The following is a 24,999-nucleotide window of genomic DNA, read 5'->3' as shown; positions in this document are numbered from 1 at the left end:
TGAATATTTTGAATGTATCAGCTATCTCCACTATTGGCTTCTAGTGGGGAGAGGCCAGGGGTGCTGCTAAACATCTTCTAATGCATAAGACAGCCTCACAGCAAAGAATTATTTGTCCAAAATTCTAATATATCAAGAAACTTCACAAACCACTTTTGATGCATTTGATCAGTCACAGCACCTTCTCCATACACTACACAAATCTTTTTTTTTGCATTTCAGTTGTGTTTTTACCTTTCTTGAAATAATAAAGCATAATATGCTGAAAGTGTTATCTATCTTCTTCCATCTTCAATATTAAAGTAACTGCACAAAAATTCACAAATTTTGATAAGTTTTTTTAAAAATGCATGCTGATGTGATAGCTGTCACAATATAATCTAATAAAATTGTTTTGAATGAAGTTAAAGACAAGTGCTACAGAGCCATCATATGGAAAAAGCTAAATGAAATTTTTGGCCAAGCTAATATTATTAGCTGGTAAATAGTCTTTATGTGGACTATTGTTTTGCTAGAATTACAGAAATGTGATTTGATTCAATAATGAAAACTACACTAGAAAAGTTAAGAGAACACCAAGAAAATCATGGATTTTAAAGGTGCACATAATGTTTAGAAAATCAGGACAAACAAAATGGATCCATTCCTGATGTTTCCCTAAACAAAAGCAACAGTTATGAAAACTTGTACAATGTACTGTGTGGCCATATGCTAGTCTCTTGACTGAAGGAAAATGGCATATTTAAGGAGCTGATAAGGGGAAGCTGATGAGATGGAGTCCCTCTTTTACTTTTTTTTTCCATTATGTTATGGGCAACAGGAACAAACAGAAAATACTGCTGTAGAATGGTGCTCTCCATTCCTTTCTCTGGACAATAAAACATTTGATGAACACTGTCTCCCTGCTAGACATATTTATTATAAATGATTATGGCAATCAATAAAACAAACAGACGAGCAAAATGGAACTAAAGACATGGAAATATGAAAGATTTCTTCTTAAAGGACAAACCTATTTTAGTGCTCTCTTAGTAGCACTAAGGTGCCACTTAGGTGGCTGTCTTAGTAGCTGCATCTACATAGGACTGATAACCAATCACTGTCTTTGGAGGAAGTTGTAACCTTTCTTTGTATACCTTCCTTGTATATGTAACAGCTTCTCTGTTTTCACATTCAGTAGTCCATATTGCTATCTTATCACCTTTAGCTCTAACATTGACAACAGCTCCATAGATATCATTACTCTAGTCACCAAATATTCTCCAATAAGGCACAGAGGTGTCTTCAGCCAACAGCATTTGAGGTCACTGTCTCTGCTGGTTGTTCAATGCTCTTAGCCATCATCCTCGTTTGTTTTTCTCATCTTCCCCCACAGGCTCAATACCAATCTTAAAAAGTGAGTAGTCACAGCCAGGCATTAAATTACTAGGCAACCAGATTTGGGCATACAGAGCTCAAAAGTCTTCAACAGTATCAGACTTAGAGGCATTGTCCAGGGCTAGGTGTAATTTTGACTTGGTTGTGGGAGGAGACAAATGCTTTTTTTACATACTTTGCCATCATGGCTGGCCATCTTAACCATTTTTTTCTTTTTATTTAATTCTACAGTATACATATATTTTTAATTTTTTGAGGTTAATTTTTTTAAATATATTTTATTGATTATACCATTACAGTTGTTCTATTCCCCCCTTCAATCCCCTCCACCCGCACCCTCCCTCCCCCCCCACCATTCTCCCCCCCTTAGTTTATAACCACGTATCTCAAGTTCTTTGGATTCTATATTTCCCCCACTATTCTCGCCCTCCCCCCTATCTATTTTCTACCTACCATCTATGCTATTTTCTGTGCCTTCTCCCCCCTTCTCCCCCTCCCACCCCCCTGTTTCTAACCCTCCATGTGTTCTTCATTTCTATGGTTCCACTCCTGATCTAGCTGTCCTCTTGGTTTGCTTTTGTTTTAGGTGTGGTTGTTAATAACTGTGTGTTTGCTGTCCTTTCACTGTTCATATTTTTCATCTTCTTTTTCTTATATAAGTCCCTTTAGCATTTCATATAATAAGGGCTTGGTGATGATGAACTCCTTGAACTTGACCTTATCTGAGAAGCACTTTATCTGTCCTTCCATTCTAAATGAAAGTTTTGCTGGATAAAGCAATCTTGGCTGTAGGTCTTTGGATTTCATGACTTGGAATACTTCTTTCCAGCCCCTTCTTGCCTGTAAGGTCTCTTTTGAGAAATCCGCTGACAGTCTGATGGGTACTCCTTTGTAGGTGACTGTCCCCTTATCCCTTGCTGCTTCTAGGATTCTCTCCTTCATTTTGGTCTTGGCTAATGTAATTATGATGTGCCTTGGTGTGTTCCTTCTTGGGTCCAACTTCTTTGGGACTCTCTGAGCTTCCTGGATTTCCTGGAAGTCTATTTCCTTTGCCAGACTGGGGAAGTTCTCCTTTATTATTTGTTCAAATAAGTTTTCCACTCGTGGCTGTTTCTTTCCCCCTTCTGGTACCCCTATAATTCGGATGTTGGAACGTTTAAAGATGTCCTGGAGGTTCCTAAGCCTCTCCTCATTTTTTTGAATTCTCATTTCTTCATTCCTTTCTGGTGGGATGTTTTGTTCTTCTTTCTTGTCCATTCCATTGATTTGTGTCCCCGTTTCCTTTCCATCACTATTGGTTTCCTGTGCATCTCCCTTCATTTCAATTAGTTTAGCCTTCATATGTTCCTCTAATTTGTGACTTTGTTCCTCTAATTTGTGACTATGATCTACCAGTTCTGTGAGCATCCTGATAAATAGTGTCCTGAATTGTGCTTCTGAGAGGCTGGCAATTTCTTGGTCGCTTAGAGTTATGGGCTCTGGGACTTTGAGTTCTTCTTGCGCCATCTTTCGGGTTATTCGTGATTGTTCCATAGCAGGATCAGAGCCCTAAAGTGTTCACTAGAACAGGGCAACTAAGTCGCTGGGTTGTGACGTTGTATGTGGGGGCGGGTTCAAAGAGGGACCCTGGCGTCCTGTCTGCCGCCTGCCGCCCCGGCCCTCACCGGTGCGGTGCCGCCATTGCTGCCATCACCGGGCCCACGCATTTCGTCCCACTGCATGCGAGTGTGCCACCGCCATCAGCCCTTGCCCCCTGGGGCCTGTGTGGTCTGTCTCACTGTGCGCGAATATGCACCCGCGGTCTGCCCCGCACCCCAACTGGTTCCCGTCTGCCTGCGCGCCTGGGTCGAGGGCCCTGTCCTGCCCGACCCTGCTCGCTGCTGGCTCCGTCCCTCTTACCGACCCCGTTGAACGGTTAGATGTAGTCGGACTTCCGTATAATTCAATTTTCTGTCCTTTGGTTGTGTCTTTGTTTCTCCAAACCTTTGTTGTATTCAAACTTGGTTGTGGGAGAAGGCACAGTGTTTCCACCTATGCCTCCATCTTGGCGGAAGTTTTTGAGGTTAATTTTAATTTTTCAATTATACTTTACTTTCAGCAATAGTGGTTAGACAATCATATACTTTACAGAATGATTTCCTTGATATTTACAGTGCCCATTGTCACATAGTTATAGCAATTTAATGACTGTTTTTCCTATGCTGTACTTTATATCCTCATGACTATTCTATAACTACCAGTTTGTATGACTTAATCCACTCACTGTTTTAACCCTTCCCCTCAAACTCCTCTATCTAGCAACCAACAATTTGTTCTCTGTATCTAGGAATTTGCTTCTATTTTGTTCAATTATTTTTTCTTTAGATTCCACTTATAAGTGCAATATATGATATTTGTCTTTTGCTGTCTGACTTTTTTGAGGGTCCTCAGTACTGTTTTCCACAGTGGCTGCACCAATCTGCATTCCCACAAACAATGCAGCACTAGGCTTCCTTTTTCACCATATTGATTTATTGATAATAGCCACTCTGCTAGATGTGAGGTGATATCACACTGTGGCTTTAATTCTCATTTCTCTTATGATTAGTAATATAGAGCATCTTTTCATATGTATATTGGCCATCTGTACATCCTCATTGGAGAAGTGTCTATTCATATTCTCTGTCCATTTTTTAAAAATATATGCTTTCTATAATAGTTTTTCCATTACCATTTTGTCCCCTTATATTCCCCCCCTCCCCAATCACCACCCTGTTGTCCATGTCCAGGAGTCCTTTTTTGGGGGGGCTAATCCCTCTACACTGTAATCCCCCACCCCACTAGATGTCCTCTATTTTCCACCTGTGAGTCTGTCTCTGTTTTCCTTGTCAGTTCAGTTTGTTCATTAGATTCCACATATGAGTGAAATAAATCATATGGTATTTGTCTTTCTCTGACTGGCTTATTTCACTTAGGATAATGTTTTCCAGGTCCATCCATGCTTTTGCACAAGGTAAAATTTTCATCTTTTTTTGCATCTGAATAGAATTCCATTGTGCAATTGTCCCATAGTTGTCATATCCACTCATTTATAGTTGTTCCATCTACTCATCTATTGATGGAAAGTTGGACTGCTTCCATATCTTGACAATTGTAAATAACGGTTCAGTGAACATAGGGGTGCATATGTTCTTTCCAATTAGTGTTTTGGGTTCCTTCGGATATATTTCCAGAACTGAAATTGCTGGATCAAAAGGCAGATCCATTTTTAATTCTTTGAGATATCTCTGTACTGCCTTCCACAGTGGCTCCACCAGTCTGCATTCCAACCAACAGTGCAAAAGGGTCACCTTTTCTCCACATCCTCTCTAGCACTTGTTGTTTGTTGATTTATTGATGATACCCATTCTGGCAGGTTTGGTGTGATATGTCCTTATGGTTTTAGTTTGTATTTCTCTGAGGATTAGTGATGTTGGACATGTTTCATATGCCTATTGGCCATCTATATGTCCTCCTTGTAGAAATATTCATTCAGGTCCTTTGCCCATTTTTTAATTGGGTTATGTTTTTTTAGTGTTGAGTTTTGTAAGTTCTTTGTAAATTTTGGATATTATACCCTTATCAGATGTATTGGCAAATATATTCTTGCATTCTGTGGGTTGTCATTTTATCTTGTTGATTCCCTTTGATGTTCAAAAACTTTTTAGTTTGGTATAGTCCCATTTGTTCATTTTTTTCTTTTGCTTCTCTTCCCTGAGGAGATATATTCAATAGAAAATTTCTACAAACAATGTCTGAGACTTTGCTGCCAATGTTTTCTTCTAGATTTTTATGGTTTGGGGTCTAACATTTAAGTCTTGAATCCATTTTGAATTTATTCTTGTGTGTGATGTAAGAAGGTGGTCTAGTTTCATTTTTCTAGACCAATTTTCTCATCAACATTTATTGAGTAAACTACCATTAGTCTATTGTGTGTACTTGTTTCCTTTGTTGAATACAGTTTTACTTTGTTCTTTCTAATTTGGATGCCTTTTATTTCTTCTTCCTCTCCTAGGACTTCCAGTGCTATGTTGAATATGAGAGGTGAAAGCAGATATCCCTGTTTTATTCCAGTCTTAAAGGGAACGCTTATAGTTTTTGCCCATTGAGTATGATGCTGGCAGTGGGTTTTTCATACATGGCCTTTATTATGTTAGGTATATTCCCTCTATTCCCACTTCACTACAAGTTTGAGCATAAATCAGTGCCAGATTTTATCAAAAGCTTTTTCTGTGTCTATTGATAGGATCATGTGCTTTTTATCTTTCATTTTGTTTATGAGGTAAATCACAGTTATTGATTTGACAATGTTGTGCCATCCTTGCATTCCTGGAGTAAATCTTACATGATTGTGGTGTATGATCTTTTTGATGCATTGCTGTATTTGGTTTGCTAATACTTTGTTGAGGATTTTAGCATCTATGTTCATCAGTGATATTGGCCTATAATTTTCTTTCTTTGTAGTGTCTTTATCTGGTTTTGGAATTAGGATAATGTCAGCTTCATAAAATGAGTTTGGCAGCCTTTTTTCCTCTTTAATTCTATGAAATAGTTTGAGAAGGAGAGGTTTTCTCAGAATGTTTGGTAAAATTCATCTGTGAAGCCATGTGATCCAGGGCTTTTATTTGTTTGGAGTTTTTTTTTATTATTACTGCTTCAATTTCATTAGGTGTAATCTGTCTGTTCAGATAATCTGATTTTTCCTGGTTTATTTTTGGAAGATTGTATATTTCTAGGGATTTATCCATTTTTTTTCCAGGTTGTCCAGTGTGTTGGCATATAATTGTTCCTAATGTTTTCTTACAATCCTTTGTATTTTTTTGGTGTCAGTTGTTATTTTTCCCCTTTTATTTCTGATCTTATTTATTTGGGTCCTGTTTCTTTTTTCTTGATGATTCTGGCTAAAGTTTGTCAATATTTTCTACCTTGTTTTCAAAGAACCAGCTCTTGGAGTCCTTGATCTTTAGTACCAATTTTTGGACTCTATTTCATTTATTTCTGCTCTGACCTTAATTATTTCCTTCCTTCTATTCACATTGGGTTTTGTCTGTTATTCCTTTTCAGATTCCTTTCAATGTGAAGTTAGATGGTTTATTTGAGCTTTTCTTGTTTTTTGAAATGGGCCTGTAATACTGTGAATTTCTCCCTTAGGATGGCCTTCCCATGTCCTATAGATTTTGAATTGCTGTGTCCTTATTTTCATTTGTTTCAAGGTATCTTTTGGGCCTTGATCTCATTGCTGACTTACTTGTTATTTAATAACATGTTATTTAGCTTCTATGTCTTTTTATATATTTCAAAGTTCCTTTTGTGGTTCATTTCTAGTTTCATAGCATTGTGGTCAGAGAAGATGTTTGGTATGATTTCAGTCATCTTAAGTTTACTGCAACTTGTTTTGTGTCCTAACATGTGGTCTATCCTAGAAAATGTTCCAGGTACACTTGAAAAAATGTATATCCTGCTGCTTTGTGGTGCAGTGATCTGAATATATCAATTAAATGCATTTGTTCTAGAGTGTAGTTTAAGTCCACTATCTCCTTGTTGACTTTCTACCTGGAAGGTTTACCCATTGAAGTCAATGGGGTGTTAAAATCCCCAACTATGACTGTATTTCTGTTGATCTCCCCTTTTATGTCCATTAATATCTGCTTTATATGTTTAGGTGCTCCTATATTGGGTTCATAAATGTTTACTAGGGTTATATCCTCTTGTTGGATTGTTCCCTTTATCTTTATGTAATATCCTTCTTTGTCTCTTAGTCTTTTGCCTTAGTTTATAAAGTCTATGTTGTCAGATGTAAGTGCTGCTACCACAGCCTTTTTTTCCCCCTGTCCATTTACATGAAATATCTTTTTCAAAACCTTCACTTTAATCTGTGTATATCTTTCAATCTGTGATGGATCTCTTGGAGACAGCATATATGTATGTGGGTCTTGTTTTCTTACCCATTCAGCTACCCTCTGTCTTTTGGTTGGAGAATTTAAGCCATTTATCTTTAAAGTGATTATTGATAGATGTATATGTAGTGCCATTTAATTGCTAGACTGTTTTCCTCTGGGTTTTTTTTCCTTTTTCTTTTTTCTTCATCTTCTTAAAGCAAGCCCTTTAACATTTGTTGCAGTATTGGTTTGGTAAGTCCTTTAGCTTTTTCTTGTCCAGGAACCTCATTATTTCTCCTTCAATTTTAAATGGTAGCCTTACTGGGTAAAGTACCCTTAGTAGTAAGTCCTTGCCTTTCATCACCTTGAATATTTCACACCACTCCCTTCTAGTTTGAAATGTTTCTGATGAGTAATCAGATGACAGTCTAATTGGTGCTCCTTTGTAGGTAATTACATGCCTTTCTTTTGCAGCTGTTTGGGTTCGCTTCTTATTTTGAAGACTTCTCATTTTAATTATGTGTCTCATTGTAGGCCTCTTTGAGTCCAATTTGTTTGGGACTCTCTGATCTTCCTGTACTTATGTGATTTTTTTCCTTCACCAGATTAGGGAAGTTTTTGGTTTGTATTTCTTCAACTAGGTTCTTAATCCCTTGCTCATTCTCTTTTCCTGTTATTCCCATGATGTAGATGTTGTTATGCTTCATGTTGTCCAAGATGTTTCTTAAGCTCTCATCATTTTTTAAAATTCTTTTTTCATTTTTCCACTCTGCCTGATTGTTTTTTCTACCTGTGTTCCAAAACACTGATTTAATTCTATGCTTCATCTAAACTACTCTTTATTCCTTCCAGTGTATTATTTATCTCAGATATTGCATTCTTTATTTCCCACTGATACTTTTTTGTTCTGTAACTTTTTTCATGCTGTTGAGTATCTTCATAATCACTACTCTAAACTGTCTATCTGATAAATTGGTTACTTCCATGTCATCTTGTGCTTCTGGAAAATTCTCTTGTTTTTTCATTCAGGGTATATTTCCTTGTCTTCCTATTGTGCTTGTTTCTTTTTATTTTCCACCTTAGATTTTAAACTAATCAGCTGTTTATGTGTTTGGTTTCTTTAATCTAACCAAATCTGTTATCAGCAGTCAGGCTTAAGCACCACAGGATAGGACAGAGGAATTCCTGCAGTATGGGGGTTGACTCAATATGCAGATATTGGTGGCTATTCCCTTAGTTCTCCCCTCACAGCCACCAACCCCAAACTTTTAAGCATCTGTAGTCCACTCTGCCCTCCCTTTCCTGGCACCCTTTGCTGGCTGCAAATGAAATTTTGTGCTTTGGCCCTTTTAAAGGCTCTCTGCATCTCATATGACTTCCCTAGGAGATATAACCCCTGATGCTTTTCACAGCTGGATGTTATCTGGGTTCCTTTCTGCCTCTGGTGCTAAAGGCTAGGGAACCAACCTTGGGATTTAGACCCCACACTCTGAGGGGGAACCCCTTAACCACTGGCATGTTGCACTAGCACTTCATCTGCCACCTGTGGGAGTCTAGCCAGCCCTGTTGAGTTTCCTCCACACTCCCTACCAGCCACATAGTGCTGAAGTGTTTTTTCTCCTATCTGTGCATTGTTGTAAGACTTATTTCCTGCTAGTGTTCAGTTGGTTATTCAAGATGATTTCTCTACAATTTAGTTGTAATTCCAGATTGGTCCTGGAAGTAAGCTTTCACTTACTCCTCCGCCATTTTGGGTCTGTCTTCTCACTGCACATATTTTTTATTGGATTTCTTTTTAATGTAGACTTGTATGAGTTCTTCACAAATTTTGGATATTAACCCCTTATCACATGTATCATTGGCAAATATTTTCTCCCTTCACTAAGTTGTCTTTTAATTTTGTTGATGATTTCTTTTGCTGTGCGAAAACTTTTTTGTTTGATATAGTTTAATTTATTTACTATTTTTTCCTTTGCCTGAGGAAATATATCATAAAAAATATTGCTAAGACAAATATCAGAGTTTACTGCTGATATTTTCTTTTAGGAGTTTTATGGTTTCAAGTCTTACAATTTTAATCCATTTTCATACTTTTTATTTTTTAAATGATAAGTTTTTCCTTTTATTATTATTGTTTAATTACAGTTTCCCCACATTTTTCATCATTGCTCTTCCCTGACCCGCCTCCACTCCTCAACCCCCACTCCCATAGTCAGTCCCTACCCTATTGTTGTATGTGGCATAAGAAGGTAGTCCAGTTTCAATTTTGCATGTATCAGTCTCGTATCCCCAATACCATTGATTGAATAGACTGTCTTTACCCTACTGTATGTTTTTGTCTCCTTTGTCATATATTAATTAACCATGTAGGCATGTGTTTATATCTGGTCTCTCTATTTTTTCCATTGATCTATATGCCTGCTCTTTTGCCAGTGCCAGGCTGTTTTGATTATTATGGCTTTGTAGTATAGTTTGATATCAAGTAATAGGATTTCTCCAATTTTGTCCTTCTTTTATGAGATTGCTGTGGCTATTTGGGTCTTTTGTGGTCCCATGTATATTTTTGAAATATTTGTTCTAGTTGTGTGAAAAATGTTATTCATATCTTGATAGCAATTTTGTTGACCCTGTAGATTGCTTTTGGTAGTATGGACATTTTAATGATATTAATTCTTCCTATCCATGAGCACAGTATATGCTTCCACTTATTTGTGTCTTCTTCAGTTCCTTTTTCAGTGTTTTATAATTTACCCAGTACAGGTGTTTTACATCATTGGTTAAATTTATTCTAGGTATTTTAATTTTTTGATGCAGTTGTAAATGGGATTGTTTTTCTTAATTTCTTTTTCTGATAGCTGATTATTGGTATAGGAAATATTTTTTATTTTTTCTAAAGAAGTCCTCAACATTTCTTTTACTACTTTGGTAATGATGAATTTTTTTAGCTTTTTCATTTCTAGGAAGCTTTATCTCTTTTTCAATTTTAAATTATAGCCTTCCTGGGTAGAGTAGTCTTGGTTGTAGGTCCTTGCTTTTCATCACTTTGAATATTTTGTGCTAATGCCTACTGGCATGAAAAGTTTCTGTTGAGAAACCTGCTCGCTGTCTTATGGGAGTTTCTTTGTAAGTAGCTGTTCTTCTCTTGCTGTTTTTAAGACTCTTAATTTGCCTTTAATTCTTACCATTTTAATTATGATATGTCTTGCTGTGGGCCTTTTTGGGTTTATCTTGTTTGAGACTCTCTGCACTTCCTAGATTTTGGGTTCTTTTTCCTTTACTGGGTTAGAGAAGTTTTCAGTTATTATTTCTTCAAATAGGGTCTCAGGCCCTTGCTCTCTCTTTTCATCTTTTGGTATTCCTATAATGTAAATGTTGTTACATTTGATGTTGTCTCAGATGTTTCTTAAACTGTCCTCATTTAAAGAAAAGATTTTTTTGCTGTGATTGTGTGTTTTTTGCTACTTTATCTTCCAGATTTGATTCCTCCTCTGCTTCACCTAATCTGCTGTTGATTCCTTCTAATGTATTCTTCATTTCAGTTACTGTATTCTTTATTTCTGACTGGTTTTTTAAATTTATTTCTATTTTTTTAAATGCAGTCTCTTTGTTAAAGTTCTCACTTACTTTCTTGACAATCCTTATAATCCCTATTGTGAACTTGACTCTGTTTTATTTAGTTCATTTTCTATAGATTTTTCCTCTTCTTTTATCTGGGACATGTTTCTTTTTCTCCTAATTTTGGGTGCCACTCTATGTTTCTGTGTTAAGTAGACCTTCTATGTTTCCCAGTCATGGTGTGGTGGCCTTATGTAGTAGATCTACCATGGGGCCCAGTAGCACAGTTTTCTTGATCACCTGATCTGGCTGCTCCAGGAGTGACCCTTGTATCAGTTATGTGTCTCTTTTGTTGTAGTTGAGTGTTGATTGCTGTTGGCTCATCATATGTGGGGTTTACCCTCAGGCTGGCTGGCCGTGAGTACTAGCCAAGACTATAATATATGAGGTCCTATGTAGGTGCTGACACCATGAATTAGAATTTTCTGCAGCTGGGACTGGTGCCTGCCAAGACTTCTTTTGGGGGAGTGCCTCTTGTGGAGCCAAGCATGTGGTGCTCTGTTGTAGTCTGAGGCCACCCACTTGGTGTAGTTGTACTGTGGCTTCTTGACAGGGACTCCAGCGTAGGTCAGTGTTAAACACTGCCTTGTACTGGCCTGGGACTACCTGTTGGGACTACAGTATGATCCAAGATAGATAGCTGCCTTTGCAGGAACTGGATGGGTGTGGGAGGGGCCAAGCTGTAAGCTGAGGTCAACAGCCGCCAGTACCAGGCCTGGGTCAAATCAGTAAAAGGCCCAAGGCAACCCAAGACCACCCAGCTGCCTGCATATGAACCACTGAAAGAACCTGTGCACCCTAGTGTTTATAGCAGCGTGATTTACAGTAGCCAAGTGCTGGAAGCAACCTAAGTGCCCATCAGTAACTGAGTGGATAAAAAACTGTGGTACATTTACATGATGGAATATAGCAGAAAGAAAGAACTCTTACCCCTCGCTACAGCTTGAATGTGTCTGGAGAGCATTATGCTAAGTGAAGTAAGTCAGGTGGTCAAGAGTTTTGTAACACAGATCAAAATGCAGGCCCAGGCTCGTTGCCACTGATGAGGGCCTCAGGCTATGTGTCAGTTAGAAAATTCAGGGTCACAGAGAGTCATCAGGGTGAAGCTACTGTGGTTCATCAGACTAATGCCATGTTGGGAGTAGGCCCAGCCCAGGAAAGCTGGTGCCAGTGGGACATGCTGAAGGAAGACTCAACATAGGGACATTGGCAACTGTTCCCTCAGCCCTTACCCCAAAACCACACAACTCAGCCTCTCCTTGTATGAATCTGGGGCCCTTAAAGCTCTTGTCCCTCCACCTGAGTCCAGGGTTGAATGCCTGTGAATGAGAGTTAGTTTGTTCGCCTTTAAGAGGATACCTGGGTTTCCAACAGTCTCCTTCCTGTCTCATGTAAACAAAGAGAAGCCTTGCTGATTTTCACTGCCAAATGTTCTGTGGGCTCTTCTTCCTGGCATTGGTGTTCCAGGCTGAGTAGGGGCTAAAACCTCTCACTCCTCAGGGGAACCTCTGCAACTGAAATATCCCTTCATATTATCCATTGCCACATATAGGAGTGGGGCCAGTTTATTATGTATCTTTATCCATTCTACCAGCTTCTATATGTCTTTTCTGTGTATCTTAAGTTATAGGACTTTTGTTAAGCCAGTCTTCAGATGGCTATTCAGGTTGACTGTTGTATAATTTAGTTATAATTTTTATGTGGTAATGGGAGAAGATGAGTGCACTTTTTGCCTTCTCTGTCATTTGACTAGAACCTCTGTATTCCTTTTCTCCTTCCTTCCTTCCTTCCTTCCTTCCTTCCTTCCTTCCTTCCTTCCTTCCTTCCTTCCTCCCTCCCTCCCTCCCTCCCTCCCTCCCTCCCTCCCCCCCTCCCCCCCATTCAATCTTCTACATAGAAGCAAGCATTATGGCTTAAATTTTTTTTCTTTTCTTGGTTTCTTGGATTTATATTTCCACAGCAACCAGTTTACACTTTTACATCTAAATCCCTATAATAAACTTTTATCTGTTATTCTTTTTTAAGTATATTTTTCCATAGTCTTTGCCAGTATACTAAAATATCTTTCTCCAAATTTTCTTACTTTGTTGTTCACCTTGTCTGGAGTCTGTCATTGCAACCACTTGCTATTATCAAATTCCAAGTTGTGGATCTGGTCTTTAACCTGATAGATTTTACTTATAATTCTTCAATCTAAGAAATGTTGATAAGTTCTTTTTAAAATTTTTTAATTTATTTTAATGGTTGTTCAAGTACGTTTTCTATCTTTTACTCCCATCCCAGGTCACCACTGCCCCAGTGCTCCCTCCCATTTCCATCCTCCTTAGTTTTTGTTCATGTATCCTTTAACTTATTCCTGTAAACCCTTCCCCTTTCTCCTGAAATTCCCTTCCCTCTCCCCTCTGGTCACTGTCAGCTTGTTCTCTGTTTCAGTGTCTTTGGTTATATTTTGCTTGCTTGTTTGTTATGTTGTTTAGGTTCCTTTAAAAGTGCGATCATGGTATTTGTCTTTCACCGCCTGACTTATTTCACTCAGCATAATGCTTTCTAGTTCCATCCATGCTGTTGCAAAGGGTAGGAGCTCCTTCTTTCTTTCTGCGGCATAGAATTCCATTGTATAAATGTACCATAGCTTTTGGTCCATTCATTTACTGAGGGGCACCTAGGTTGCTTACAACACTTGACTATTGTACATTGTGCTGCTATGAACATTGGTGTGCATAGGTTCTTTTGGATTGGTGTTTTAGGGATCTGAGAATATAATTCTAGCAGTGGAATTGCTGGGTCAAAAGACAGATCCATTTTTAGTTTTCTTAGAAAATGCCATACTGTTTTTCATAGTGGTTGTACCAGTCTGCAATCCCACCAACAGTGAACTAGGGTCCACTTTTCCCCACAACCTGTCTAACACTTGTTGTTTGTTGCTTTGTTTATGATGACCATTCTGACCTGTGTAAAGTGGTATCTCATTGTGGTTTTAAATTGCATCTCTCTATTAGCTACTGATATTGAGCATCTTTTCATTTTTCTCTGAATCCTCTGTCTGTCCTCCTTGGAGAAGTGTCTGTTCAAGTCCTTTGCCCACTTTTTAATTGGGTTACTTATCTTCTTAAGAATGGAATAGTGTAAGTTCTTTGTGTATTTTAGAGATTAAACCTTTGTCTGAGGTATCATTGGCAAATATGTTTTCCCATACAGTTGGTTCTCTTTTTTTTTTTTAATACTGTTATGTTTACCTGTACAGAAGCTTTTTATTTTGATGAGATCCCATTTGTTCGTTTTTTCCTTTATGTCCCTGCTCTAGGGGACATATCAGTAAACATATTTCATATTTTTTAATATCTGAGATTTTCCTGCCAATGTTCTCCTCTAGGATTTTAATGGTGTCACGGTTCATATTTAAGTCATTTATCCACCTTGAATTTATTTTTGTGTATGGTGTACATTAGTGGTCGAGTTTCATTTTTTTGCATGTAGCTGTCCAGTTCTTGCAATACCATTTGTTGAGGAGGATATTTTTACTCCATTTTACATTGCTGCCCGCTTTGTCAAATATTAATTGACCATAGAGACTTGGGTTTATTTCTGGGCTCTCTGTTCTGTTCCATTGGTCTATGTACCTGTTTTTATGCCAGTACCATGCTGTTTTGATTACAGTAGATTTATAATATAGTTTGGTTTCGGGTATTGTGATCCCTCCTACTTTTACTCTTCTTTCTCAAAATTGCAGCAGCTATTTGGAGATATAAAATTTTAGCCATATAAATTTTTGAAGTGTTTGTTCTATGTCTGTGAAATATTCCATTGGCACTTTAATAGGTATTGCATTGAATCTAAATTGCTTTGGGTAGTATGGACATTTTGATGATGTTAATTCTTCTGATACATGAACGCAGTATATGTTTCCATTTGTTTGTGTCTTCCTTGATTTCTTTCTTCAGTGTTGTGTAGTTTTCTGCATATAGGTCTCTTACCTCTTTGGTTAGGATTATTCATATGTATTTTATTTTTCTTTTTGCTGTATCAAATGGGATTTCTTCCTAAATTTCTGTTTCTGCTGTTTCATTGTTGGTATACAAAAATGCCTTTGATTTCTGGATATTGACTTTGTATCCCACTGTTTTGCCAAATTCATTAGTTTGAGCAGTATTGGGGTGGAATGTATAGGATTTTCTATATACACTATCATGTCATCTGCAAACAATGACAGATTTGTTTCCTCTTTTCCAATTTGGATGCCTTTTATTTCCTTTTCTTCTCCAATTTCTGTGGCTAAAACTTCCAATACTATATTGAATAGAAGTGGTAAAAGTGGACAGTCTTGTCTTGTTCCTGATCTTAATGGAAAAGCTTTTAGCTTTTATCCATTGAGTATGTTGGCTGTAGGTCTCTCATATATATGGCCTTTATTATGTTGAGGAATGCTCCCTCTATTCTCACTTTGCTGGGTGTTTTTATTATAAATGGGTGCTGTACCTTATGAAATGCTTTTTCTGCATGTGTTGATATGATCATGTGATTTTTGTCTTTGCTTTTGTTTAGGTGATGTATTACATTTACTGATTTGTGAATATTGAACCATCTTTGCATCCCTGGGATGAATACCACTTGGTCATGGTGTATGATCTTTTCAGTGTATTGTTGGAAGCAGTTTGCCAGTATTTTGTTAAGGATTTTAGCATCTATGTTCATCAGCAATATTGGCCTGAAGTTTTCTTTCTTTGTTGTTTCTTTATCTGGTTTGGGGATTAGGATGATGCTGGCCTCATAAAAAGAGTTTGGGAGTCTTTCATCATTTTGGATTTTCAGGAATAGTCTGTGAAGGATAGGGGATAGCTCTTCCTTAAATGCTTTGTAGAATTCTCCTGTGAAACCATCTGGTCCGGGGCTTTTGTGTGATGGGAGTTTTTTGATTACTGCTTCAATTTCATTTGCTGTTATTGGTCTGTTCAGGCTTTCTACTTCTTCTTCATTGAGTTTTGGAAGATTATATTTTTCTAGAAATTTGTCCATTTCACCTAGGTTTTCAAATTTCTTGGCATACAGTTCTTCATAGTAATTCCTTACAATCCCTTCTATTTCTGTGGTATCAGTTGTAATCTCTCCTCTTTCATTTCTGATTGTGTTTATTTGGGTCCTCTTTCCTTTTTTCTTGATGAGCCTGCTTAAAGACTTGTCAATTTTGTTTATCTTTTCCAAAAACCAGCTCCTGGGTTCATTGATCCTTAGAATTGTGCTTTTAGTCTCTATGTCATTTAGTTCTGCTCTGATCTTGGTTCTTTCCTTCCTTCTACTTGCTTTGGGCTGTCTTTGTTTTTGTTCCTCAAGTTCTTGTAGGTGTAGGGTTAGGTTGTTTGTTTGAAATGTTTCTATCTTTTTTAGGTAGGCCTGTATTGCTATGAACTTCCCTGTCAGGACTGCCTTCACTGTGTCCCATAAGTTTTGGGTTGTTGTGAGTTCATTTTCATTTGTTTCCAGAAAGTTTTTGATTTCTTCCCTAATTCCATTCTTAACCAATTCATTGTTTAATAGCATGCTATTCAATCTCCATGATTTTGAGTGTATGGGGTTTTTTTTCCATTGGGGTTGGTTTCTAGTTTCAGTCCCTTGTGGTCAGAGAAAATGCTTGGTATGATTTCAATTTTCTTGAATTTGTTGAGGCTTTCTTTGTGTCCTATCATGTGGTCTATCTTTGAAAATGTTCCATGTGCATTTGAAAAGAATGTGCATTCAGCTTCTTTGGGATAAGGGCTCTATATATATCAGTTAAGTCCATTTCATCTAGGGCATTGTTCAATGCCAGCAAATATCTTTGTTGATATTTTGTTTGGAAGATCTGTTCGGTTTTGACAGTGAGGTGTTAAAATCCCCTACTATAATTGTGTTGCTGTGAATATCTTTCTTGAAGTCCTCTAAGATTTTCTTTATGTATTTGGGTGCTCCTATGTCAGGTGCATATATATTTTCAATGTTTATGTCTCCTTGGTGGATTCTCCCCTTGAGTATTGTGAAGTGACCTTCTGGGTCTCTCTTTATGGCCCTTTTTTTTTAAGTCTATTTTGTCTGATATGAGTATTGGTACCCCAGCTTTTTTTTCCTTTCTGTTTGCTTGGAAAATTTGTTTCCAGCCCTTCACTTTCAGTCTGTGTAGGTCTTTGTCCTGAGGTGGGTCTCTTGTAGGCAGCACAAGTGTGGGTCATGCTTTCTTATCCATTCAGCTATTCTATGTCTTTTGATTGGAGCATTTAATCCATTTACATTTAATGTTATTATTCATAGGTACTTATTCATTGCCATTTTTGTACCTGTGTTCTTCTCTTTCTCACTCTTTTCCTTCCTTTTTTTAGAGCAGTCCTTTTAGCATCTCATACAGAGCTGGTTTGGTGGAGGTGTATTCTATTAGATTTTTTTTTGTTGTTTTGGAAGCTCTTTATTTGGCCTTCTGTCTTGATTGAGAGCCTTGCTGGGTAAAGTAGCCTTGGTTGCAGGCCTCTGGTTCTCATTACTTGGAATATTTCTTGCCATTCTCTTCTTGCTTGGAGCATATCCATTGAGAAAGCAGCAGCTAACCTTACTGGGGCTCCCTTGTATATTACATCCTTTTTCTCCCTTGCTGCCTTTAAGATTCTCTCTTTGTCTTGGAGTTTTGCCATTTTAATGATGATGTGTCTTGAAGTGGGCCTCTTTGGGTTCCTCTTGATTGGGACCCTCTGTATTTTTTACATTTGTGTGACTTTTTCTCTCACCAAATTAGGGAAATTTTCTCTCACTACTTTTTCAAATAGGTTTTCTATCCCTTGCTCTGCTTTTTCTCCTTCTGGTATCTTTATTATATGGATATTATTATGTTTCATATTGTCTTGCATTTCTCTTAATCCCTCTTCATTCTTTCTGAGCCTCTTTTCCTTTTCTTGCTTATTCTCGGTGTTTTTCTCCTTTGTCCTTCAGCTCGCTTATTTGATCTTCTGCTTCATTGATCCTGCTTTTGATTCCCTCCACTGTTTTCTTCAGTTCAGAAATTGTGTCCTTCATTTCCTCTTGGCCCTTGTTGATAGTTTCTATTTTCTTTTTCATATTTATATAGTTTGTAGTCAGTTCATTGAGGTTTCTCTGTAGTTTCTGGTAACTCATTGTGAGCTCATTGAACTTCCTGATAACCAGTGCTTTGAACTCAATATCTGATAGTTGACTTCCTGTATTTCATTTAACATTCTTTCTGAGGATTACTCCTGTTCTTTCATTTGGAGATTGTTTCTTTGTCTTCCCATTGTTTGTGAGACTCTTCTTGTTAGCTTCAGCTTCTTAAATTGATCTGTTCTGGCTCCCTGGGTTTATGGTGTAAATTCTGTGGTAGAAGATCTGTGAAATTCAGTGGTGCAATCTCCTTGATCTCCCAATCTCTGTGGTCTTGGGCTGTTATTTATGTTGGCTCTGTGTTTGTCTTTCGGTTTTGATTGTTTTGGGGTCTTTCTGTTGTGGGTCCTTCACACCAGCTGGTTAACTGAGGTTCACTCTGTCCGCCACCTGTTGTATTTTGTTGTGCTGGTGAGGGCAGGTTGTGTTGAAGCTGGTTCTTCTGTGTGTGCAAGGTTTTGAGAATTCTCTTTTCATTTGAGAATGTTCTTGTTCAGTCTTTTGTACTGGGTAGTTTCTCCACTAATTAGTTGTATTTCCAGATAGGTCCTAGATTGAGATTTGTGTGGTTTCCACTCCCTCCTTCACCTTCTTCTGTTGTTATCTGTTGGTGGTCCCTTTGTTGTTGGGTTTCCTCTTCCAGTCGGTATCCTTGTGTTTGCTGCTTCCACCTACTCTTTTTTGTGATCATATGGAGGAAAGGTAAAATGACTTAATACAGCAAGAGAGTATTCTATGATATTTACAGTAGTAGCCAGTAGAGAAGAGATAGGAGGTCCTTTGGCTTTGTATAGTGTTGGGTGATCTTCCACCCCACTAGCCACTTTTAAGAAAGGATGGAAAGAAGATAAGACTCTTGTTGGGGAGGGAAGGATTGTGAGTTGGATCTAGAAAGCAGTGAGGTGGTGGGAGGTCAGATTCTGAGGTAAGGTGAGAGTAAAGGATAGTAAATAGGTGTAGTGTGTGAGAGAATAGAGTTAACCACTACAGTAACAGAGTTCAGGAAGCTGTGAAGTGGGCTAAGATCTGGGAGGGGTGTTGTGAAGTATTTACACTTGTATGGCATAGCTATTATTTACAATAATATTAGAGCAACAATCATATGACAATGTATGTGATCTGGATAACAAGAATACGGGATATAGGACCTTCAGTAGTGTGCTAAAGGAACACAAGTAATGTGAAGGTCAGTAAATTATCAATACACTGTGAAGGAGAGAACAGGGGGCACCTGTCAAATGATACAATATAACCAGCCAAGCAAAGAAGACTATGCAGAAAGAGGAGGAATAGAAATATACTATTAAAATAAAAGATGTAAGAATAATGAAAAAGTTAATAATATAAATATGCAGTAACTTTCAGGTTCTCTGTAATATCAAAGTGAAATTTGTCTCACTGTCTCAACTATTGGGATGCCCCCTGTTTAGGTCCAATTCTGGTCTTTTCACAGTTCTAGGATTTTTGTCTCACTTGTGGGTATTAAAAAAAAAGCAGGAGAAGGGAGGAAGAAGAGATAAAATTGGAAAGAAAGGAAGCAGGAATAGGAATAAAATAAGAAAGAAGGAAAGAGAGAGGAAAAAGGTATTGAAAGAAAAACAATAATAAAAAATTTAAAAATAGGCCCTAGCTGGTGTAGCTCAGTGGATTGAGCGCGGGCCTGCGAACCAGAGGATCGCGGTTCGATTCCCAGTCAGGGCACATGCCTGGGTTGTGTAGTCCAGTTCCCTGCAGGCCAACTCCCAGCAGGGGATGCACAAAAGGCAACCATACATTGATGTTTCTCCCCCTCTCTCCTTCCCCTATAAAGATAAATAAATAAATAAAATATTTTTAAAAAATTAAAAATAAAGGATTACTTCAAATCAAAAACAAACTCTCTGGTTGGTTTCAAACTGGCCAAACAGATTTTTCTGGTCTTGCTGGCTGCAGCAGGCTGAAGGGCTGTTGGTATGGCGTTTCTCCCTTCCCGATGTGCACTCAGCTAGTCTTGTGCTCACTCTCCCTAGACCTAGTCTGGTGCCTCTCCCTGGTACCTTGGGTGTGGGATCCATACTCTGAGGAAGCTCAGAGGCTCTTTTTCCTGGGGTTACTACTGTGGGCTGGGGCGTGGGGGTGCTTGCATGTGTGTGCACACACGGGCACTCAGCCAGGCTTTCTCAGTCCCTTCCCAGTACTATGGGCATGCATAGGGCCTTCCGTGTGACCTTCCATTCAACCTCTGAATTGCTACCTGGGTGGGTGGTGAGTAGGCCAAGTGGCGGTTGTAGGAGAATTCCTTAAACAGTTTTAGTTTTTGAGAAATTCCTCCTACTCAAGCCTGCTGCTCCATACAGCCCAATTCTCCATCCAGACTGGTGACTATCCAGGGTCAGTGCCTATCATTGTACGACTCTCATCTCTCCCAAGCTGTTGACCACAGACTCTGTGGGTAATCACAGCCCCTGTGTTTACCTGTTTGTCCTTATTCCCCTCTCTGGGACTTCAAGCAACTAGGTTTCTCCCTGTGCTGCTTAAACCTTGTTTGACCAGAGAGGAGGGAGCAGTTGACCTGGCTCTCTCCCAAGGAGTCTGTGGTAGGCCCTTGGCTGGGCCTGGGGCTATAGCTGCTCTGGTCCCTGGGACCTTATTGTCCTGAAGCACTCTCCTTACCATCTGGTTTTTCAGTGTCTGCTACAATTTTTGGTCTCTTATTTTCATATGTGCTGGGGTACTGTTGGCTCTTTGCTCTGTTTCTCCATAGATTGGCTAGGTTTTTCTCCCATGTGTAGGGGGAAGTGGAATCTGGTTCCTCCTATTTTGTCGCCATCTTTCTTCCTTTGTTGATAAGTTCTACCCTGAAACAGAACCTCTAATCCATCCATTTTAAGCTACTTGCCATTTTTTAAACACAACTTTGTTCTTCCCACCTAATTTTGCATATACTACTATTCCTATGTAGGAAACCATCTGTAGAACACACACACTCACATATACCATACTCTGAAGATTGGACTAAATTACTAATTAAATATCTAACAGTATAGGAAAGAAATTATTTTTAATAGCCCCTCTCCACCCACCCCATTATGAAAACATACATTGTATCAGAAGTAACATGATCACACAAATCTAGAAAAGATGGGACATAAGGTAATATTTTATTTCTTTAGTGCCTGGTACATCTGGTAAGTAAGAACTGCACAATATATTATGGATATAACAATTATTAATTTGCTTCTATACTTATATGCCTGTTTAAAATTATAGTGGGCTTGAGGATATGAAATTTACTGCATCCATAATTCTGCATGCCTACTACATTCTCTAGTTTACATAGGAAATTATCTCAAGCATGATATAATCACACACATCTTTAAATTACTCCTGCAGAAAACAAAAAATTACTTATATATTATCTCCCATGGAAAAATGTCAAATTTACTAAGATATTTCAGTACTTATAGTATGTTATATAAATATTTAGATAAAAGAGGTATCATTGTGGAATTTTTGAATTATAGAAAAAATTTACTTATGCAAGTAAAATTCTACCAATATTCATATCATATTTTATAGATAAGTACTTTTTAAAAAGATGTCTGTTCATATGACTCTTATGATACATAAAAACAATTAAATGAATGTATAATTAATATATAGAAGGTTTGGGGATTTGCTTTATAAGTTATTTTATATTTTATCATTACAAAATGAACCTAATATATTGTGTTTATCTATTAGTTTTCCAATCTTTGAAAATCCATATCCCATGGACATTCATGAATCACCAGTTACTTGCACAGCCTACTTTGCTGACTGCCCTCCAGATTTGATTCTAGTACTCTATGCTATAGGAGTTAAGCATAAAAAACAAGGATACAGTAATAAGGTAAAAGTAACAGTTAATCCATTGTGTTAGATTCATATTCATACCATGTGATTACACTTTTTTTGTCATACTATTTTCTTACTTTCTATGAAAGAATACTTGAACTAAATTCTTTTTTGAAATCAGAAGCTGGAATCAATAACAACATAACCTCTGGAATTCAAATTTCCTAAGTGGTACATAGCTTAAAACCTACAGAAATATAAATTTCTTATATAATATGTATATATTATATATTGGTATACTTATCTATCATATTTATTTTATACTAAGAATACATTTAAAGTAACAAATTTGGATTATAAAATTTAACTTAATTATTTTGGGTGAAGGATTATACTTCAATAAATTCAAGTCAACTCTATCAATCAATGTTTAATAAGACATAATTATCAAAAGTCATTTATTTAATAGCTTTTTGGAATTTCATTTTTTGTTCTTACTATAAGATTCAAATACTTACAATTGTATTAGACCACATATTATCATTTCTGTTATTTGTACAGGGTATTGGGATGGATAACTCTGTGGGTGGGGGTGGAGGCACGATTAACATAGTATCTACATTAAATGGCACCACAATAGTTTGGTAGTACATAGATCATGTGGCAGATGTTGCAACATTTTATTTGTATGATAGAAAGTATTTATTTGACTTTTTAATATGAATGGTAACCTTTGTTAATATCAATGTTTTGAAAGATGATGACATTATACATTTGGAATATTTCGCTGAATGAAAAAATTAAAAGATAGCTATATACTTTATTCTCCACTACTTTACAGCTATTGACTTCTAAGAAAATCTTACACCATTATTTAAAAATACTGTCACTTTAAATTTTTAAATTATTTAAAATTAAAAATAAGCTTATAAATTGTTCCTGGATAATATGTTTAGGAGTGGCCAATCACCGGAGGAGCTTGGAACCTTGGAACACAAACATATCCAGAAATTATTATTACCGGGTAAGTGGGATAGGACTTTTAAATTTATCAATTCATCATCAAAAATGTTTCATTGAGCTTTAACAATTTCTCATGATTATGCTCTATGCAGACTGACAGTTTAAGTAAAAGTAAAGATATAAGACACATACATGCATAGCCTGTGGATACAGACAACAGTGAGGTGAAGGGTAGAGGAGGGGAGGGTAGGATCTTGGTGGAGGTGGGTAAAGGTGAGGGAAATGGGGAACATCTGTAAGAGTGTCAACAATAAAAATGAGATGCAAATTTTGTGCAGAGATTATAACCTTGGTGGAAGATAGAATGAAACTACTGAAAACTTAGACATGTAACAAAAATAATTAAGTGTACATTATAACAGTGGGAGAAAGTCTAAGTATGAAAAATCATGAGAGACTAGTCAAACTACGGCCCCACCCTAGTCAAGGAAGAATTTCTGTGAAAATCATAGATTATTAACCTAAGAAAGTCCCTTACCAACATCTCTTGATTCTTGCCAAATGACCATTCTGTCAGGTGGTTATTTAAAGTATGCTTTAAAACTTATAGCACCAGAAGAGTCACTACTTTCTGTAGCAGCCTACTCTAATAGTAGGAATAAAAGTAGAGACATACCAACAGATGAAGGTGAGATTTAAAAGATAATAAGTTATTCTGCTTATGGGACAATATACTAGATGAAATTTTCCCTGTTTTTCCCACTGAATACAACTAAAAACCCTAAATAGTATGTATTAAACAAACATAAGAAGACTGGAAAAGAAGGAGAGAAATCAGACTGGCAAGGCCCTCAAGTCCTATGGAATAACATGGTGGCAAGTTTCTTGTTTTGTTTTTGTTTTTTTTCCTGCCTCATATATTTCAGAATCAGAGCTGAAGAAGCTGACAACCTGGATCTGTCAATGGGTACAAAGAAACAAAACACAAACAAAAGTTAGTTCTCTGTAGCCAAAGGGCATGAAAAGGGGTAGCCTATCAAGACAAAAACCTTTTAGAAAATAATCTCTCTAGCTAACTTCCAGAAAAAACAAACAAACTACAGCCCCACCCAACCCACTCAAACAAAGGCAGATTGAAGACCCTGGATTTTTACCTTCATTAGGCTGTAAAAAAGGTGCCTCAACTTCCTCTTGAGAGAAGTATCATTTACTGACTCTAAACAAAGACTGAATAAGAAGCTGGGACTTTTAACTCTGCTGATGCTGATAAAACCCATCACCTGTGGTGTCGGAGGAGATCATGTGGGGAGAAAAATTTCCATCATAGCCAAGCAGTGGTGAGCCACACACCCTCTATCTTTTGTGTCAGTAGAAATCCAGTGAATGAAGAGAGAAGAAAAAAAAATAGGGCTGAAAAAAGTATATCAGGAAATAATGCCTGCAAACTTTCCAAATTTGGCACATGTCAACCTATAGATTCCAGAAACTGAATGAACCACAAGAAATCTGTAACAAGTCACATCATAGTCAAACCTCTGGACACTAAACACCAAGAAAAAAAATGAAAATAGCAAGAGAGAAATGATGCCTTACCTATAGGGCAAAACAACTGTGAATGATGGTGAATTTCTAATAAGAAACTGTGGAGGCCAGATGGAAAAGACTTTTTAAGTACTGCTAGAAAAGAACTGGCAACCCAGAATGCTATACCCAGCAAAAATATTTGGGAGTTAAGGAAAAATCAACACATTTGCAGAAGAAAGAAACAAAGAATTCTGGCAACATCAGGCCTACCCTAAAAGAGTAACTAGAGTAAGTTCTCTAAACATAAAGCAAATGATAAAAGAAGGAATCTTGGAATATCAAGAGGGAAGGACAAACACACTAGTAAAAATGTGGGTAAATGCAACAGGCTTTTCTTCTCTCAAGTTTTTAAAATTGTGTTTGATGGTCAAGTAAAATATTATAGTTACATTGTCAGGTGTGGTTTTATGTACATCTAGGGGGAATATTTAGACAATATAAAAGGAAGAAGGTAAGGTAGGATTTTTATACTTTCCTCTCAGTGGTAGTATGATGACACCAGTAGAGTGTGACCAATTGTTATACTTTAAGCAACCATTTTTTAAAGCCCAATGCAAACAGATACACTAAAAAAAATACACATTGAAATGGATGTACTAAAATAGTTCAATTA

At 37.4% G+C, this 24,999-nt stretch overlaps 1 protein-coding gene across 1 annotated transcript in view; it reads left to right on the top strand.

Annotated features, from left to right (window-relative positions):
- The window catches only part of STXBP5L (syntaxin binding protein 5L), a 340,069-nt gene that overhangs the window by 157,146 nt on the left and 157,924 nt on the right, over positions 1–24,999 (top strand). The window contains exons 13-14 of the mRNA XM_037051540.1: positions 21,747–21,894; positions 22,796–22,863. Of these exons, the coding sequence (XP_036907435.1) occupies positions 21,747–21,894; positions 22,796–22,863 (216 nt within the window). The remainder of the gene's footprint in view (positions 1–21,746; positions 21,895–22,795; positions 22,864–24,999) is intronic.

The sequence above is a fragment of the Sturnira hondurensis genome, unplaced genomic scaffold (assembly GCF_014824575.4).
Source record: "Sturnira hondurensis isolate 20B ecotype Veracruz unplaced genomic scaffold, ASM1482457v3 Scaffold0007222, whole genome shotgun sequence".
In the NCBI taxonomy this organism is placed as follows: Eukaryota; Metazoa; Chordata; class Mammalia; order Chiroptera; family Phyllostomidae; genus Sturnira; species Sturnira hondurensis.
The sequence above is the reverse complement of the archived record's forward strand: the minus strand, read 5'-3'. Positions and strand labels throughout refer to the sequence as shown.